The sequence below is a fragment of the Gossypium hirsutum genome, chromosome D10 (genome assembly GCF_007990345.1).
Source record: "Gossypium hirsutum isolate 1008001.06 chromosome D10, Gossypium_hirsutum_v2.1, whole genome shotgun sequence".
Classification (NCBI taxonomy): domain Eukaryota; kingdom Viridiplantae; phylum Streptophyta; class Magnoliopsida; order Malvales; family Malvaceae; genus Gossypium; species Gossypium hirsutum.
This window is the reverse complement of record NC_053446.1, coordinates 55710182-55729552: the sequence shown is the minus strand read 5'-3', so window position 1 is coordinate 55729552 and position 19371 is coordinate 55710182. Positions and strand designations below refer to the sequence as shown.

The 19371-nt window shown below is 30.4% G+C and overlaps 3 protein-coding genes across 11 annotated transcripts in view; all 3 read left to right on the top strand.

Moving 5' to 3' along the window:
- The first annotated feature begins 6605 nt into the window (after positions 1 to 6605).
- Positions 6606 to 9439, top strand: LOC107915993 (intracellular ribonuclease LX). The gene is made up of 3 exons (XM_016845164.2): positions 6606 to 6945; positions 8041 to 8251; positions 9042 to 9439. Exons 1-3 carry the CDS (start codon positions 6661 to 6663, stop codon positions 9296 to 9298), a joined length of 753 nt encoding a protein of 250 aa, XP_016700653.2. The 5' UTR covers positions 6606 to 6660; the 3' UTR covers positions 9299 to 9439.
- A 5343-nt stretch (positions 9440 to 14782) lies between these two features.
- LOC107915125 (protein TIC 20-I, chloroplastic) overlaps positions 14783 to 19371 on the top strand; it is a 46915-nt gene continuing 42326 nt past the window's right edge. The window contains exon 1 of one of the 2 annotated variants that reach the window (XM_041103328.1): positions 14783 to 14991. The gene's annotated coding sequence lies outside the window, so the exon portion shown is untranslated. The remainder of the gene's footprint in view (positions 14992 to 19371) is intronic. The other variant, XM_041103329.1, reaches the window with a different exon arrangement.
- LOC107915127 (protein SENSITIVITY TO RED LIGHT REDUCED 1) lies at positions 14805 to 17419 on the top strand. 8 transcript variants are annotated; one of them, XM_016844274.2, is made up of 3 exons: positions 14818 to 14959; positions 15276 to 15325; positions 16218 to 17419. In XM_016844274.2, the coding sequence occupies exon 3, from the start codon at positions 16378 to 16380 to the stop codon at positions 17239 to 17241; it is 864 nt and encodes a 287-aa protein (XP_016699763.2). In that variant the 5' UTR covers positions 14818 to 14959; positions 15276 to 15325; positions 16218 to 16377; the 3' UTR covers positions 17242 to 17419. The 8 variants fall into 8 exon arrangements, with proteins under 8 accessions (XP_016699761.2, XP_016699763.2, XP_016699762.2 ...); XM_016844273.2 differs by having other exon boundaries at positions 15276 to 15340; XM_041103322.1 differs by having other exon boundaries at positions 15276 to 15398.

Here is a 19371-nt window from a genome sequence, read left to right as displayed (position 1 = left end):
AGGGTTTATGATGTAGGTTTTGGTGTTTTGGGTTTAGGGGTTATGAGTTTGGGGTTTAAGTTTTTGGGCTTGGGGTTTAGGCTGCTTTAGTCATGTTAAGAGGTTAATTAGTGTTTTAGGGCTTGATGCTTGTGGTTAACGGTTTGCAGTTTATAATTTAAGGTTTACAATGCATGGTTTTGAGGTTTGGGCAATTTAAGGTTTAATGACTTTTTTGGTGCCAATTTCAAAAAAATGACAAATACGTATTGTTTTTTTAATTATTATTAATAATATTAATAATGTCATAATTTTAATGTATCAATTAAAAATAATGTCTAGAACAATGTATAAAATATATAAAAAACCTTAATATTAGCGGCGTTAGGATTACGGTTTGGGGTTTACGGTTTAGAGTTTAGAGTTTTAGGTTTGGGGTTTAGGAATTATGATTTAAGGTTTATGGTATATTGGTAGTCAGATTTTGGGGTTTGGTTATTGGTTTTAAGATTTAAGGTTTAAGGTTTAAAGGTTTAGCAGCTTAGAATTTTAGGATTTAGAGGTTTAAGGTTTAGGGTTAAATCCCAAAAGCGTACATGAAAAACGGTTTAATGTTCAATTGTATACATGAACTTTAATTTGATCTAAATCTTGTAAAATATTAACACAATTATTGATATAATTAACATCAATTTTCATTTATATATTGCATACGTAAATATTTATATTTATATTTATTCAATATAAAAATATATTGATGTAAAATTTTTTATAGAACATGAAATTAATTTTTAAAAATGCATTATTCTCCCATTTTTTATTAATTAATAATTTCATTTTATAAATTTTGTTTTAATTTTGGATCAATTTGACTTCAATCTTGGAGGAAGGCATTAGCGGCATTTTAGCAAAAACGCCGCGAAAGGATATGTATTACCGGCGTTTAATGAAGAAACGCCGCAAATTTCCTTTAAGTGTAACAAAGACGGTGCCGTTTTTTGTTTTCTTTTAGTGGCGGATTTTAAAAAGGCCGCAAATATTTACTACGAGTTGAGGAAACGGCACCGTTTCCAACTTTTATTAGTGAAGCGCCGCAAAAATGTTTAAGGTTATCTGATAACGGTGTCGTTTTGTCAATGTTATTAGTGGCGTTTTTACTGCAAGCGTCACAAATATTTATTAGTGGTTGAGGTAACGATGCCGTTTCCTATTTTTTTTAGTGGCACTTTTGATAAAACGCCGTAAAAATGTTTATGGTTATCTAATAACGGTGTCATTTTGTCCATGGTATTTGTGGCGTTTTTGCTCTAAGCGCCACAAGTTTTAGCTTAATGTGTGTAAAACGGCTGCGTTTGTACTGATATTAGTGGCGCTTATTTATAAGCGCCGCAAATGATTTCATTTTCATAAAAAAACGTAGTCGTTTTTTTCCCATACATATTACCGAAATTTATCCCAAAATTCCCATTCTCCCCCAAATCCCCAACTATCGTGACTTATCCCCCAAAATCCCATTCTCCCCCAAATCCCTAAAATTTCCCCTAATCTAGATTTCCCCAAACCCGACCTCTTGCAACGTTGCCGTTTCCTCTGTCATATCACCGTCTTCGTCCGTCAGTCTCCTCTGTCGTAACAATCGGCAAGTTTTTGTGATATCCTCTGCTGCAACAATCTCCGTCCGTACTTGCTTCTTCTTCTTCCTGCCTCAATTAGTAGATTAAACTAAATATTAAATATCATTGTTAAACACTGCAAAGGGATCAAAATAATTACTATAACTTTGGAATATATACTTGCTGGAATATATTCCAGTTGCTGGAATATACTTGCTGGAATATATGGCCAAATATATACTTGCTGGAATATATTCCACTTGCTGGAATATATACTTTACTAAAATCGATGATTTTGATAACACGACTAAAAAGACCTTTGAATGTTGAATATGTTTAGTCCATGTACGAATGAAAAATTATATGTATGAATATGAAGCATAGCCTGGTATGTATATCAACTGTAACAATTTCAGGGTCATGCCTGCATCTGGTGTCCTTTTTTTCATTCTAACTCAACAGACCTTTTAAACATGCTATTTTATTGAACTGGAACTAATCCAAAATAGAAAATACTAGCGCCCTCTGGTTTTTAGGGCAACAAAATCTTCTATCATTAATTTATTGCCAAATTCTGTGCTTTGGTTACGGCTACTTTACATCCTAGTGCAAGTGTTGTTTGCTTTGATTCATTTGAACATGCAATGACAGAACAAATGTGATGATAAATTATCTCAGATGTTTAGTGTGCTCCCTGGACTTTGTGGAATAAGGCTCCATTAGGGAAGCAAAAAAAAAGTAGGATTGGGATGCTTTTAACAAACTATACCAGGTTTGTTTCAAAGTTGTTCATTTATAGCTTATGGCATTCCCATTCACAAGCTATGGGTACCTTTGATTAGCTCCTTTAAACTTATAGATGCTTTTAGAGCTTTAAACTAATCTGGGATTCTAGATTTGTAGATGTTTAAAGGTATCTATTGGGTGGATTTGGAGTTTTTCAGATTGTTACGAGTTCAATTATTAAATTCAAGTTATTACATGTTTATAATCGGATTGGTTTTAGGTTGGAGTAATTTCAAGTTTGTTGACTGAATTGCTGCCTTTGATTGTGATTTGGTTACCTTGCCTCAGATTTCAGTAATTCTTCGTCATCATCATTATTTATTAGGGCAATTCATTGATCTTTGATGGTCACTTATCATGATTATTTTTTGGACTGCTGCTTACTAATTACGATATGATCATAGGAAGAAATTGCAACCATAATCATATTTTTAGGAGTGCTTACTCGAACTAAACTACAATTAATTGAAATTTCAGATTTCTTAACCATTATCGGATAGAATTTTTTTTTCAACGACTTAATTTCCAGTTGGTTAATTGAAAATATAATGATAATGTTCTTTTTCTTAGTTTTTATTTCAATGAAGTTTCAAGGAATGACAAAAATAATTATTCCTTAAATTTGTATTTTTTTGTCAAATTATTTTAAATTGGAGCTTCCGCTTACAAATAATGTTTTCTCATAACATTTTTAATTACTCAGTTTACTTTCCATTCAATAGGTTTGGAGTGGAAAGAACATAAACGACGAAGTTAAATGGCTCTCCCAAGGTCCAAATCGAGTGGTTAAAAGATATAGTGTGTTCCTCATCAACGGATTCAGATTTCATACAAAATATCGCGAGAGGTTGAGGAGAACGCAAAATTGTGGAATAATTGTTAATTCTGCAATTACAAGTTATGCTAGTGCTAGGGACAATAATCCTGTCGAAGGAAATGTGGAATATTTCGGACATCTTACTAACATAATTGAGTTGGATTACTACGGCAAATGGAAAGTTGTCTTATTTCGAGGTGATTGCGCCGATGTTAATACAACTCGTGGAATTAAGCAAGATCAATTTGGTTTTACAATGGTGAACTTTGACCGATTGATTCACACAGGACAACAACTGATAGATGAGCCGTATGTACTCTCATATCAAGTCAAACAAGTTTTTTACTCAAAAGATCCAACTGATGAGGATTGGTACGTTGTACTCCGTAACATCCCTAGAGACTTGTTTGACATGGGCAGTGGAAGTAGAGATAACATCGACAACAGATTAGAAACTTTGCCCTTTCCAGAACAAAACTTAAACGATAATATCCCTAGTACTAGTGCACAATTTCAATGGGTTCATCAGGATACAGATGAAGATATTTACAAATAATGATGTAGTAAGATTTTACGATTGTTTAATTATATGTAATATCATAATTTAAATCTTGGTCTTATTATATATTTCAACTATTTTATATGTGCTGTTGTTGTTGTAATTAGTTGTTAAGTTTTCAACTATTTTATGTGTATTGCAGATAAAATGCCTAGAAGAAAAATTCTAAGGGGAAGCATTGTTCAAAATGATCCAAACTCGACAGAAACAAATAGTACTAAACAACAGACAGCAATTGGATCTTCGAATGTTCCGATTACACCTGAGGATCCTACAGAAGTTCAAAGTAATTTTACATTTAATTTACATGCGTGTTGACTTATAATTGATTTATTTTTCAAATTCTTATATTATAATATACCATTTGTAGCTGAAAATGGTGGGACGCGCAGAGGTCGAGAACGTACGCTACTTAGAGAGTTATACGAGTTAGATCCAGTCGAGCGTGTCAAAGTTGGACGAAACAGTTTTGGCCAGCTTGTTGGATCAGAAGCTCGACTTTTAGCAGGATACATGGGCATTTTAGCACAAAATGCGAAAATGTTGCCTATCAACTACGAGTCATGGCATCAAATGCCTGATAGCAACAAAAACCAAGCCCTCGATAATATTAAGGTAACGCGCTACTTAATGTCATCTGTAATGCTTGGGAAATAGTTTCATTTATATTTACTTTATTAACTTGTGTTTTTTGTAGGCGAGGTTTGCTTTAGAAGTCTCGGATGCTTATGTAAAGAAGGCATTGGGAAAAAGATGGAGAGACAATAAAAGTACTTTGAAGAAAAATTATTATAAGACAAAAACAACCCTCGATGAGAAATTGCAAAATGTCCCGCTGGGTATGTTGAGGTACCAATGGGAAGATGCGGTTAGATTTTGGCATTTGAAGAAAGGCGAGGTATGACGTACTTCCAAACTATTGTAATTATTTTGGTTTATAGTATTTACTATTTACGTACTAAAAATTTCATAACGTAGGATCGTGAACAAATTGGAAAAAACAGCAGGCAGAAACAAAAATTTACTCACACAGCCGGGTCGAGAAGTTTTGCATGTATAGCTGAGACGGAGGTATTTTTAATTTTTTAATATTGTCAAATATGTATAAATTTCCATTAAATAATATTTGTACTACTATATTGTAGGAACTGTCGTCCGGTCAAAAAGTTGGACGCCTTCAACTTTTTAAAATTACACATAGGAAGAAAGATGGATCTCCCACGACTCCTGAAGCTGGTGAAATAATGGTACGTTTACTTAATACGATTTGACTTGTTTTAATTATTTATAGTGTTTATTTTCTAATGGTTTAATTCATTGCTTGTAATGCGACTATTGTTATGTTGCATATGTTTTTTTAATATATATTGTGTTCCTAACTATGTGATTTATTTATTAGGAAAAACTAAAGGATAAAAAGGCAGAGTACGAAGCGATTGCTTCTAGTGATAGTTCTGTTCATCTTGAAGACATTGATAACCGGATTATTACTGAAGTTTTGGGTCCTGAAAGGTATGGTCGGGTTCGATTTCAAGGATCTTTTGTTAGCCTAACCCAATATTTTGGATCCAGCTCGTAGCAATACATGGCTTCGGGGAGTCAAGCTCAAGCTGAAGTTCAGAGGTTAAAAGACCAGATGGCTCAGATGCAAGCGACCACAGTTGAAGTTCAAAGGAAATATGAAGAACTCCAGCTACAACTTAAAGCAGAGACGGCAGCGAGGGAAGCAGCGGCTGCAGCGAGGGAAGCAGAGGCTGCAGCGGGAGAAGCAGAGCAGAGCAAAAAGTACGACAAACTCCAGCAGTAGCTTCAGACTATGATGAAGATGTTTCAGTCGCAACTTCCGCCGTCATAGTGTATTGCATAAATATTTTTATCATTTTAACATTTAACATTTCTGCAAAAGTAATATGAATTCACTTTTATTTATTGATATTAATATTATTTTATTTGTTTAATTTGAAATATTATATAAATTTATTGCTTTTGGCTGGTTTAGATTTGGTTGCTTTTGATTTGTTGCTACAGGAGGGCTGAAAAATGAAAATTTTAATATAAAAAAATCCCAAAAATAGTGGTGCTTTTGTATAAAAGCGCCGCTAAAGAACATGTTCTTTAGCGGCGCTTAGTAAAAAACGCAGCTAAAGATAATGTTCTTTAGCGGCGCTTAGAAAGAAACGCCGCTAAGGACCATGTTCTTTAGAGGCGCTTGGAAAAAACACCGCTAAAGACCGTGTTCTTTAGCGGTGCTTAAAATATTAACTTTTCTTTTAGTTTTAGTAAATTATTAAAATATAACAATTTGAATCTATATAAAAAAAATTGTACAATTTAATAAAATATATGTTTTATTAAATATTTATTATTTTTAATTGGACCAATAAATGAAGGTGTTACCAATTTTTTTAGACAATTTCTTTGTAATTTTAAAATTCTAATCTTTTTAATTTTGTAAAAATTATAAATCTTTTTATGAATTTTTTAAATATTTTAAAAAGAATTTACTTAATTTCGTCACATAACATAATCTTAATGAACTAAGTGACAAACTTAAATGGTGTGGAAATTGATTTTTTTTCAATTAAGAGCTGAATGGTATTTTCGGTTGAAAGCTGAATTGAATATCAAATTATTTTAGTGAAGTTATTTGACATATTAAATATTAGTATTGTAGTAAGATTTTTTTTTTGTAAAAAAAAAATTGGGTGTCTTTTTCAACTTGCGAAGAAAATAAACATATTTGGCTCTAGCTCCTCAATTAATTCGGTTATTTTAAAAAAGAAAAAGAAAAAGAAAAGTAGCATTACAAGACAAAAACTCCAAATTTCCTATAAAAACCCTTGCATGAATACGAAACTAATACAAGAAGAAAAAACTTGAGAAGTCATTAGCAAAAGTAGGAGAAAATGCAAAAGAGGCAAATATTGGTGGTAGTTGTAGTGTTAGCCGGAGTAAGCTTGGTAGTTTCAGACGAGGATGTGAAACCCTTGGATTTCTACAAATACAGTCTGCAATGGCCACCATCTGCTTGCATGCAGCCTCCTCCGGGAAAGAAGTGTGAAGTGAGACACGAAGCGAGGTTTACCATCCATGGTTATTGGCCACAATATAATAAGGATACACCGGTGCCTCCGTACTGTGATGATCTTAGATGCACCAACACCAAACCTACTTCAGCAAATGATGTTGTGGTAAGCAACCCATTTTGCTTTCGATTTCTTGATTTTTTACACACGAGTGTCGGATACAGAGATATAACTTTTTGCAACTCGAGGAGGAATTTAAGGGGGAAGTAGGGGTCCCAAAAATAGTAAAAATTGTTATGCAGGCCCTTCAAAATGTTTAAAATTTATAATAAAAAAATAATTTCTCTAATAAATTAATACATAATAAAATTGTATTTTCAACTCTTACAAATTTATAATTTTATTTCGCCCTATAAAGAATTTTGGATTCGTCCCTGCACCCTCGATAATAGTATATTACTATATTATGCACAAGTAGGCAATTCACTCAAACTCATAAACCAACACTTGGAGCTTAGATTGACAATTCGTGCATTTTATATTTTTGTTGTATTATAAATAGACCTGAGGATTTGAGCAAATATATAAGCTCAAAAAATGGGTTTGGATAAAAATTAAAACCCATTTTTAAACAAAGCAGATCTCAATTAAGATTTTTTACTCGAGTTTGGCCTGACCAGAATTTGCCTAAAAATCTTTTCTCTTGCTATTGTTTTGCTATCATTTTATTGTGTTTTGATACTATTATCTTGTTATTGTTTGGATATTATATAACTTTTGTTTTATTGTTAATTTTGCTATTATTTTGGAGACATTTGCTTGTTAAGTTGCAACTATCTTAATGTTATTTTAGTATAAAGACTTTATTTAATGTATTTTTAATTTGTTGAAAAATATTTATTTTAATGTTTTTAGTGTATTTTATGTATTATATATTTTTAAATTTATTTTTATATAAAACAAATAATATAAAAAAATTAATATTGGCCGTCCGGGTCGGGGTCAAGTTTAACATTTTCTATCTGGATCGGACTTGGACAAAATATTAAATTTATTTTTAAGTTGGACTAGGTCTGGACCTAAAATTTGACATCAACCTGACCCATAATGAGGTCTAATTATAATCCAATTTTGAAATACTTTTATACATTGTTTGATTTTTTTATTTTTTTTGGTTAAACATTCACTTAAATGAATTTATAAACATGCATGTTTTCGTATTTGACCCCTTTTTTTTTTAATTCATAATTAAACTCGTAGGGAATATTGGAGAAGAGCCCATTGAAAAAAGACTTAATGAAGGATTGGCCAAATCTTTATGCAAGGCAAATAAGAAAAGAAGAGGATAATTTGGAATTTTGGAAATACGAATGGAGAAAACATGGAATGTGTTCGGATGACGCCAACAAGCCTTCTGAGTATTTCAGGAATTCCTTAACTCTCCTACCAAATTTCAAGAATCTAAAACAAGGTAATTACTTACCGTATACAATGTTTCAATTTCGTTAAGGTAAACTATCAAAATAATCACTTTTGTTTACTTTAAGTTACTTTTTAGTTATTTATGTTTGAAATGTTACGTTTTAGTCATTTACGTAATCGCGTTGTAACATTTTAGTCACTTAGTCGTTAATTGCTATTAACGGTGTCACGTTAAGCTGACGTGGCATGATAAATAATCATTTCAAATAAAAATTTAGGTTAATTTATATAATCGATCTTCATATTTTTTCGTTTCGAGCAATTTAATTTTTTCTCTTATGTTTTTCTAACTTCTCTTTTTTTTTCTTTAGTTTACATTATCTTCTGTTTCTCCCTCAATTTTTCTCCATTCTCTATTTCTTTTAACGTAGTTTTTTTTGTGTTTATTTGTTAAAACTAGTCTCTATTTTTTATTATTATTTTTGAACTATTTAATTTTTTCGAGTGAGATAAGCTTGTGGACTAGTTTTAACAAATGGAAAATATAGAAAAACTACGTTAAAAGAAATGAAGAAAGGAAAAAAATAGAGGAGGAAGCAAAAGAGAATGAAAAAAAAAGAAAGTTAAAAGAACATAAAAGAAAAAAATTAAATTGTTCAAAATGAAAAAATAGGGACCAATAATTTAACCTAAAATTATCGTTGACTAAAATGTTACAACACGATAACATAAGTGACTAAAATATAACCTGAGTCGAACAAAAATAATTATTTTGATAATTTACTCTCAAATGAAAGGAGATTAGTGATTAGAGGTTTGGTTTTTGGGCCTCCAACCAGATTTGGGATTTAAACCTCGTAGCAAAGTGGGCGACATTCTGAAAAATCTGCGGGACAAAAACTATAAAGTGCCTCAAATTGTATGTAACAGTAAAAGTCAGCTGCTGGAGATTCGTTTCTGTTACAGAAACATAGCTATTGACTGCCCCAATTGGGTGGGGAGTAAAACTTGCAATAAGGAAACTGCCGACATCTTTTTACCTGGTGGTGTTGGAGGGACGGATGATGTGAAAGCTCAATTGAATATCGAATTATAATTTTAGAGAAGGTTTTTTGTTATAATTTGTGTGGAGATTCATGTCTCCCTTTATTTGAATGACATGTAATATATATATATATAAATAAAATAATGGATCTGTTTATGTTGCATATTTATATTAAGCTTTGGATATTTTCAACTAATTTGAGTTAAAGTTGCTATTTTCAATTATTAAATTTTCTTTTAGTTTTAGTAAATTATTAAATTACAACAATTTGAATCTATATAAAAAATTTGTACAATTTAATAAAATATATGTTTTCTTAAATATTTATTATATATTTTTAATTGGACCAAAGGTGTTACCATTTTTTTAGACAATTTCTTTAGAATTTTAAAATTCTAATCTTTTTAATTTTGTGAAAATTATAAATCTTTTTATGAATTTACTTAATTTCGCCACATAACATAATCTTAATGAACTAAGTGATTAACTTAAATTGTGGTAAAGAATTACATGAAAATTAATTTTTTGATGGCTTAATTGATTTTTTTTTCAATTAAGAGTTGAATGCTATTTTCAGTTGAAAGCTTAATTGAATATCGAATTATTTTAGTGAAGTTTTTTGACATATTAAATATTAGAATTGTAGTAAGACTTTACTTAATGTATTTTTAATTTGTTGAGAAATATTTATTTTAATGTTTTTAGTGTATTTTATGTATTATATTTTTTAGAATTTATTTTTAATAAAAGAAATAATATAAAAAATTAATACGGGCCGTCCGGGTCGGAGTCAAGTTTAACATTTTCTATCTGGATCGGACTTGGACAAAATGTTAAATTTATTTTCAAGTTGAACTAGGTTTGGACCTAAAATTTGACATCAACCCGACCCATAATCAAGTCTAATTATAATCAAATTTTGAAATACTTGTATACATTGTTTGATTTTTTTTTGGTTAAACATTCACTTAAATGAATTTATAAACATGCATGTTTTCGTATTTGACCCCCTTTTTTTAATTTTTAAATTCATAATTGAACTCGTAGAAAATATTGAAGGACAGCCCATTGAAAAAAGAGTTAATGAAGGATTGGCCAAATCTTTATGCAAGGCAAATAAAAAAAGAAGAGGATAATTTGGAATTTTGGAAATACGAATGGAGAAAACATGGAATGTGTTCAGATGACGCCAACAAGCCTTCTAAGTATTTCATTTTCAGGGATACCTTAACTCTCCTACCAAATTTCAAGAATTTAAGACGAGGTAATCAAAATACTTTAAGTTACTTTTTAGTTATTTGTGTTTGAAATGTTACGTCTTAGTCATTTATGTAATCGTGTTGTAATATTTTAGTTACTGAGTCGTTAATTGCCATTAACGGTGTAACGGTAAGCTGACGTAGCATGATAAATAATCATTTCAAACAAAAATTTTAGGTTAATTTATACAATCGATCCTCATATTTTTTTTCGTTTCGAACAATTTAATTTTTTTCTTTTATGTTTTTCTAACTTTCCTTTTTTTTTTCTTTAGGTTACATTATCTTCTGCTTCTTCCTCTATTTTTCTTCCTTCTCTATATCCTTTAACGTAGTTTTTTTTTATGTTTTTCATTTGTTAAAACTAGTCCTTATTTTTTTTTATTTTTTGAGTACAATTTAATTTTTTTCAATTGAGATAAGCTTGTGGACTAGTTTTAACAAATGGAAAATATAGAAAAACTACGCTAAAAAAATGAAGAAAGGAGAAAAATAGAGGAGGAAACAGAAGAGAATGAAAAAAAAAGTTAAAAGAACATAAAAGAAAAAATTTAAATTGTTCAAAAAAAATAGAGACCAATAATTTAACCTAAAATTTTCGTTGACTAAAATATTACAACACGATAACATAAGTGACCACTTTTAACATAAGTGACTAAACTATAACCCGAGTAAAAAAAACTATTTTGATAGTTTACTCTTAAATTAAAGGAGATTAGTGATTAGAGGTTTGGTTTTTGGGCCTCCAACCAGATTTGGGATTTAAACCTCGTAGCAAAGTGGGCGACATTCTGAAAAATCTGCGGGACAATAAGTATAAAGTGCCTCAAATTGTATGTAACAGTGAAAGTCAGCTGCGGGAAATTCGTTTCTGTTACAGAAACAACAGAAACAAAGCTATCGACTGCCCCAATTGGGTGGGGAGTAGAACTTGCAATACCAAAACTGCCGACATCATTTTACCTGGTGGTGCTGGAGGGACGGATGCTGTGAATTACAATTTCAATCATGATGGTGCTAATTACATAAAACTTGTTTAGTTTTTTCATATCTACCATTAAGTCTATCCCTTATATATATATATTAATTATATGAATAATGCCAACAAGCAATTCATTCGATGGCTATAATTTATATGTTGGCACCAGAGTCGAGGTTGGGTGTTTTCCCTTTGAATGTAATGTGAAGTATAAATAATTATGAATCTATTTATGTGCAAATTTAGTCTCTTGTTCGTCTCTTTTGAATGTGATGTGATGTATAAGTAATTATAAATCTGTTTATGTGCGGATTCAAAACTCTTTTCCTTTTGTCATTGCAAGATACAAAATGTCCAGAAGTACAACACTGAAACGAACATTATGGTGGCAAAATAACAAAGAGGCATCCCAAGCCCCAAAAGAAGATCGAAAACCAATCCCTCTAATAGTGAAATTGGAAGAGGGATCATCACCTTTGGATCCTCCATCAGCCCTAAGCCAAGGGAGTCTTGACGTCTCTGAAGATACATTACAGTCCAATCTTCCACATCTGTAGCAAAATTCTATGAGCCTCTCATAGCGATTCATTTGGTCGTTTAAACTTGAAACCAGCAGCCAGCACTTCAACCTTAATGCGCATCACCCCACACCATGTCAGAAAACCTTAACCTTTAGTTTATATCTTAATAAATCTTTAACATATATCACTATTTCACTTGAAATAATAGCCTATGTAGGAATAAAATCAAATAATTAAGGCTTGCTTTAAAAAAAAACAATTTTTTAATAGAATGATAAAGATTATTTAATTTTCCTTTTAAAAAAGAAAGATTATTTAATTTAAATTTATGTATGAAAAGTTCTTCAACTAAAATTAAAAGTTAAAAATTCAAATATTAGACACGATTTTATTAAAAGTGACAGTTATAAACTCTAAATATAGATCATAAAACAGGTATGAAGAATAAAAATTGATTGAGTTGAAATTGAAGACTTCATGATTGATTTCTTTCGAATTAAGTCAGATTAGATCAAGACTCTTATGGAATTATTATCATATGTTGATTTTTAACTTTACTTTATAAGAAAAATAATTAGACTATGACTCTTATGGAATTATTATCCTATACTGATATTTAACTTTACTTTCTAAGAAAAGTGATTAACCGATGACTCTTATGTAAGCAAAACTTAAGTAGTATTAAACTTAAGTTTTGTTTAGTTTAAAGTAACTGAGAGACTTAGAACTTGAGAGAGCATAAATTTGTTAAAGTTAGAAACGTATATGTGATTGTTTTTGTAAGCAATCAAGGGAGTCTATTGAATTGCAAAACTAAGGTTTCAAAGGGGAAGCTTAATGGAAGAATGATATAGTCTTTGTACAATAGTGAGGTTGCTAAATTGGTGAATTCTAGACCAGTGTTAAGACATAAATAATTTATGAGTTCTGGGCAAGACCCCGGAAATATAGATTGAAGTTGAATTGCGTAAATAATCTTGATATTCATCTTTACTTTTACACACTTTTAATTTTATAGTTGAAATTGTAGCCACAATTTCAAGCACTATTTCAATGTTTGCAAATCAAGTACCCTTATTTATAGAAAAAAGAGAATATCTAGTTGTGTTGGGACTTTGGGTGAGGGAAGGGGAGAGAAATAAAAAAAAAAAAGGAAATGAAGGGAAGGAGAGAGAAAAAGAAGGGAAAAAAAAGAAAAAAGAAAAATATTTTGTATTATTTTTAATATGTTTAAAATATTATAAATTTATTGTTTTATATATACAATTAGGGTTTTTTAATTGGTGCGATGCATAAGATTAATTGTACGTGTAAATTAAAATATATTAAAATATTTTATATTTTCAATAAATTTTATAAATAATATGAATAAATTTTATGATTGTATGGGTTAGTGATATTCTTAATTATTTCGATTTATTTATTTTTTAAAATTTATAACAATATTTTTATTGGTTTACAAACCTGTTATAGAAACAAATATAATAATTTTAATTTTTTAAGTATTTAAGTATTGTTTTTTTAAGTATTTAAATATGTTATTAAATATATAAAATTTACGGGTAATTATATTATTTTGTGATTTGTGTTGTAATTTTACATTTTAATTATAATTTAATGCACAATTTTTAAAATTATTTATGATTTAAATTATTATTATTATTATTATTAATGTCACTAAAATAATATTTAAAACTTAATTTGAGACCGCTTTAAATAATTAAAAAATAAATATTTTGAAATTTTATCTAGAACTCAAAAAAAAAGTGTTTATATATACTCTCATAAATTCTTTTATATAATATATATGATTTCTTTTATCTATTATAAGTTGTGTTTAAGGTATGTATTAATTAACATTTCATTTAAGATGTTATCATGATTTAATTTAAAGAAAAATTATTTTTTTCGTGTTTGTGACTTATAATGATTTGATCTTAAATTATTTAAACAATTTATTTTAGCAATTAATTTTTTATACAAAACCTAAAATTATTCATATTTCTCCCCAACCTCGAAATAGGAAGATGAATGTGTTTCTACACTCAAATCTACTAATTCTGACACTGACAATAACGTCAATGCCAACAAAACTAAAACTCAATTGGCATCTTAGTAATTAAAATTTAAAAACAAATATATTACTTAATTATTTTAATTTTAATATTAAATCATGTTATTTAAATGGTTTTATCTACACATTCAACATAGTGTCATTTTTAATTCCTTCACATTGTATTTTGTCTATGTCAATTTATTTCATACTTTTGCAAAATTTATTATTTAATTTTGAATTATCTACATACAATATTAAAATATAAAATATAAAATATAAAATATATATTTTTAATTAATTATTAACCTTTTTTAATGGCTTAATATATAATTTATTATGGAGTTTAACATTTTTTTAATTTAGTACGTGCATTTTTTTGTCCAATGTGTAAAAGATAATATACAGAAACAAGTATTTTACATTTGTTTGCAATTTTTATAAACTATCATAAATTTAATTTTAACAATTAAAAAAATATAATAATATTAGTAGTAATATTTTTAATTTATACATAATTTGTTTACAGTTTTTCAAAAAAATTAAAATATTTCTTTTGTAAGTCTCTTTAAAGTTTCATTTAAAATAAATTTAATTTTTTACAATTAAAAATATAATATATTAGTAATATTATTCCAAAAATAATTACTTGGAATAATAATTTAAAAATAATAATTATTAAATTAAATAAATTATTGCAAAAAATTGTAAGGTTAACGCTGGTTATTCTAATTTCAAAAGACGGCAAAACCCTCTAAACCCAAATTCCCCAAACTGATCTCTCCCCTTTCTCCTCTCTTTTTATCCCTTTCGAACAACTGCCTTTTGAGTCGCCGGGCAATCTCGTAGAGGAAGGACCTCCGTAGCACGGTGGGCCTCTAGGGCGCGTTCCGCCGCCAGGTGGGTTTGCCTTTCTTTCGGAAAATCATCAGGTGAAACAAAATAGTATGGTTTAGTTTATGCAATTCTTTTCCTGTTCTTATCATTATTTTCAGAGTCCTTTCATTGTTTTTTAAACCGTTTTTTTTTAAATTTAGGAACCAAGAAAGCAAGAACAATGGTGTAGTTTGGTTAAATTATGATATTTTTTAATAATTCAAAATTGGAACTATAAAGTTTTAAAATGATTAAAAAAGTTCTAATTTTTATTTAAAAAAGTTCTAATTTTTATTTACATGTACAGTTTTTATTTATTTTTAATTATTTGTTCTTTTAGGAATCGATATGCTAATAGCAAGACTATCAACCAAGGAAACACAGCCTTAAGTAAGGAAATGCTTGGTAATAATTAGTGGGTTACGGCAATTCCTTTAAGCTCAATATTTCTGACGGTTTTGAGGTAGTTATGTTGGAATTGTTTATTGATGATGCTCTTTAGAAAACTGTCTAGCTGTAATTTCTAGCCTATATTTTGAACCATGTTACTCGGGTCTAAAGTACACTTTCTGTGTGTGACATATTCGGATATGGGGGTATGATCCACCAAATATATGAAGATAGCATACCAATATTTGACACTCCCTTTTGAGTCCAAATAACGAAGGCTTTGAAAATCTAAAGAAAATAAAAGATGGACTTGTCCATATACTAAGAGCACATTTGTCCCTTCTTTTGGAACTTGAAATTTCATGTTGGAGGTCTCAAGAATCTTGATGTGGGCAGAGCGAGCCAGAGGACCTCCCATTTTCGGGCAAATATAATATAGGCGAGATAGATATCTTTTCTTTCTTAGGATGTCTTGGTTTATTCTTTCACTGATATTAGCCTGTTGCTTCCATCGTTCTAATCATAAGGAGAAAAAGTCGCATGATTGTGTAAGGGCTCTTTCCCACTAATTCTGGTTTTGGTGTTGCATCAGCTGAACTTAAAAAAAAGCTTGTAAACTGAAATGTATGCATGTAATAGTGTGAGAAACAGAGTACCTGCTTAGTTCCCAGGATGATTTGCCATTTTGTTTTTCCCTTGCTCGACATTAATCAATTTCCTACATTATTCTTAAATGTAGCTGGCCATGATTCTGCATGGATCCTGCATGCCCTTTGGGGGCGTTTCGATGATTCTTAAATGTGTCTTGCCTGTGTATTTGTGTTGTTTTCCTTCCACTGCAATTCTATATTTACATCTGATTAAGATTCAATATTTGCAATAATGATAATAGGTGCAACCATATCTCCCCGTTGTGAAGAAGAGGCTTTTGCGTAAGTTGATGTAGAGTCATATGCTACCCACTACTCCCCAAGATCTTAACAGTACTTGTACCTTATTGATTTGGGGAAAAAAGGCGGATTGTCAGAGACAAGAAAATCTTTGTTTTGCCAATGGCTGCTTCTACAAAAGTTCTCGCCCTTGAGAGTCCAACTCAAACTGGAGAGTGGACAGTTGTTCTACCCCGTAAGGGTAGACATAGAAGGAATTCCCGAAAAATAACAATTGTAAAAGGACAGCAACAAGAACAACAGCCGTGGGTTCCAACCGATCTTGAGATCGACCCTGATAGACAATCAAAACTTATGCATAAGATACAAGCATGTATGAAGAAAATTGAAAACTCTCAATTTTTCCTGGCTGTCTTGGATCAGATGCAAATTCCGAAAGTCTTGAATCACTTTCACAGGGTTTTGGGATCTGAGTCACAACTGCAAATGGTGATATATGGTATTGGCAGCATTGAGTCTCATGAAACTCCTCGACTTCAACTTAGCCTTGCACTCTTGATGAAAAGAAAGTTCAGCTGGATTGGGGATATTGAGGTGTTTGATCCTGTTCTATCCACAACTGAATCTCAGGTGTTAGAAGACCTTGGCTGTTCCGTTTTGTCTTTAAATGAGCAAGGCAGGCGGGAAGCTAAGAAGTCAACACTTTTCTTCATGCCACATTGTGAAGCAGAGTTATACAACAATCTTTTACAGGCAAATTGGGGAGTCGAGTCATTGAATCGAATTGCACTGTTCGGAAATAGCTTTGAAACTTACGAGCAGCATGTGTCATTTAAGTACTATGATCAGGAAGTGTCACTTATGAACTCATCTGTAGCTGAGTCAGTCACACACATCTTAGCTGCTCGAAGATTCATAGATGAATTCAGGATCGAGACAATTTCAGACGATTATTTTGCAGCTTTTCATTATTCAAGTTGGCATTTTTTCAAGCTTGGTTGTGAGAATGAGCTGCAGTTGAATTAAGTTACCGATTTTTATTCTGAATTTAAGAAAAACATATTGCTTTTTTCTAAATCATTTTGGTGTGTGGTTGATAACTGCATAAAGGATTGATAGCTTGCTAAATGCTTGAGCTGTAACAATATATATCTTAATGCTTAGTTTGAGTTCCTTGTATATAGCTGGAGGAAATTGATTTTTTGATGGCTTAATTGATTTTTTTTTCAATTAAGAGTTAGAATGCTATTTTCGGTTGAAAGCTGAATTGAATATCAGATTATTTTAGTGAAGTTTTTTGACATATTAAATATTAGTATTGTAGTAAGATTTTTTTTTGGTAAAAAAATTGGGTGTCTTTTTCAAGTTGCGAAGAAAATAAGCATATTTGGCTCTAGCTCCTCAATTAATTCGGTTATTTAAAAAAAGAAAAAGAAAAAGAAAAGTAGCAGTCAACAAAGCCAAATCCGAAGCATGATTACATTACAAGACAAAAACTCCAAATTTCCTATAAAAACCCTTGCATGAATACGAAACTAATACAAGAAGAAAAAACTTGAGAAATCGTAATTAGCAAAAGTAGGAGAAAATGCAAAAGAGGCAAATATTGGTGGTAGTTGTAGTGTTAGCTGGAGTAAGCTTGGTAGTTTCAGACGAGGATGTGAAACCCTTGGATTTTTACAAATACAGTCTGCAATGGCCACCATCCGCTTGCATGCAGCCTTCTCCAGGAAAGAAGTGTGAAATTAGACCCGAAGTGAGGTTTACCATCCATGGTTATTGGCCACAATATAATAAGGATACGCCGGTGCCTCCGTACTGTGATGATGTTGTGGTAAGCAACCCATTTTGCTTTCGATTTCTTGATTTTTTACACACGAGTGTCGGATACAGAGATAAAACTTTTTGCAACTCGAGGAGGAATTTAAGGGGGAAGTAGGGGTCCCAAAAATAGTAAAAATTGTTATGCAGTCCCTTCAAAATGTTTAAAATTTATAATTAATTTATAATAAAATTTCACTTTGGTATTCCTATAAAGAAAAAAAATTAATTCCTCTAATCAATTAATACATAATAAAATTATATTTTGAACTCTTACAAATTTATAATTTATTTCGATTATCCTATAAAGAATTTTGGATTCGTCCCTGCACCCTCGATAATAGCATATTACTATTATGCACAAGTAGGCAATTCACTCAAACTCATAAACCAACGCTTGGAGCTTAGATTGACAATTCGTGCATTTTATATTTTTGTTGTATTATATATAGAACTGAGGATTTGAGCAAATATATAAGCTCAAAAATGGGCTTGGATAAAAATTAAAATCCATTTTTAAATAAAGCAGATCTCAATTAAGATTTTTTAATTTTTTACTCGAGCTCGGCCTGACCCGAATCTGCCTAAAAATCTTTTCTCTGCTATCGTTTTGCTATTATTTTGTTGTTGTTTTGATACTATTATCTTGTTATTGTTTGGATATTATATAACTTTTATTTTATTGTTAATTTTGCTACTATTTTGGAAACATTTGCTTATTAAGTTGCAATTATTTTAGTGTTATTTAGTATATAGACTTTATTTAAAGTATTTTCAATTGTTGGAAGTATTTATTTTAATGTTTTTAGTGTATTTTATGTATTATATTTTAAAAATTTATTTTTATATAAAACAAATAATATAAAAAAATTAATACGGGCCGTCCGGGTCGAAGTCAAGTTTAACATTTTCTATCTGGATCGGATTTGGACAAAATATTAAATTTATTTTCAAGTTAGACTAAGTCTGGACCTAAAATTTGACATCAACCTGACCTATAATGAGATTTAACTATAATCCAATTTTGAAATACTTTTATACATTATTGATTTTTTTTTGGGTTAAACATTCACTTAAATGAATTTATAAACATTCATGTTTCGTATTTGACCCCCTTTTCTTTTTTTTTAATTCATAATTAAACTCGTAGAAATATTGGAGAAGAGCCCATTGAAAAAAGACTTAATGACGGATTGGCCAGATCTTATGCAAGACAAAGTAGAGCCCGCCCGAAATATGGGAGAGTTGGATAAAAATATAAGCATTAAATATGGATTGAGTAAAAAAACGAGGCCCGTTAGAAAACGGCCGGGCCTCGGGCACCACTTTTTTGGC

Coding starts and splice junctions, on each gene's coding strand:
- LOC107915993 (XM_016845164.2), top strand. CDS start 6,661: ATGCAAAAGAGGCAAATATTGGTGGTAGTTGTAGTGTTAGCCGGAGTA. Junction 6,946..8,040: donor CTTCAGCAAATGATGTTGTG/GTAAGCAACCCA, acceptor TTAAACTCGTAG/GGAATATTGGAGAAGAGCCC. Junction 8,252..9,041: donor TTTCAAGAATCTAAAACAAG/GTAATTACTTAC, acceptor GCCTCCAACCAG/ATTTGGGATTTAAACCTCGT.
- LOC107915127 (XM_016844272.2), top strand. CDS start 16,378: ATGGCTGCTTCTACAAAAGTTCTCGCCCTTGAGAGTCCAACTCAAACT.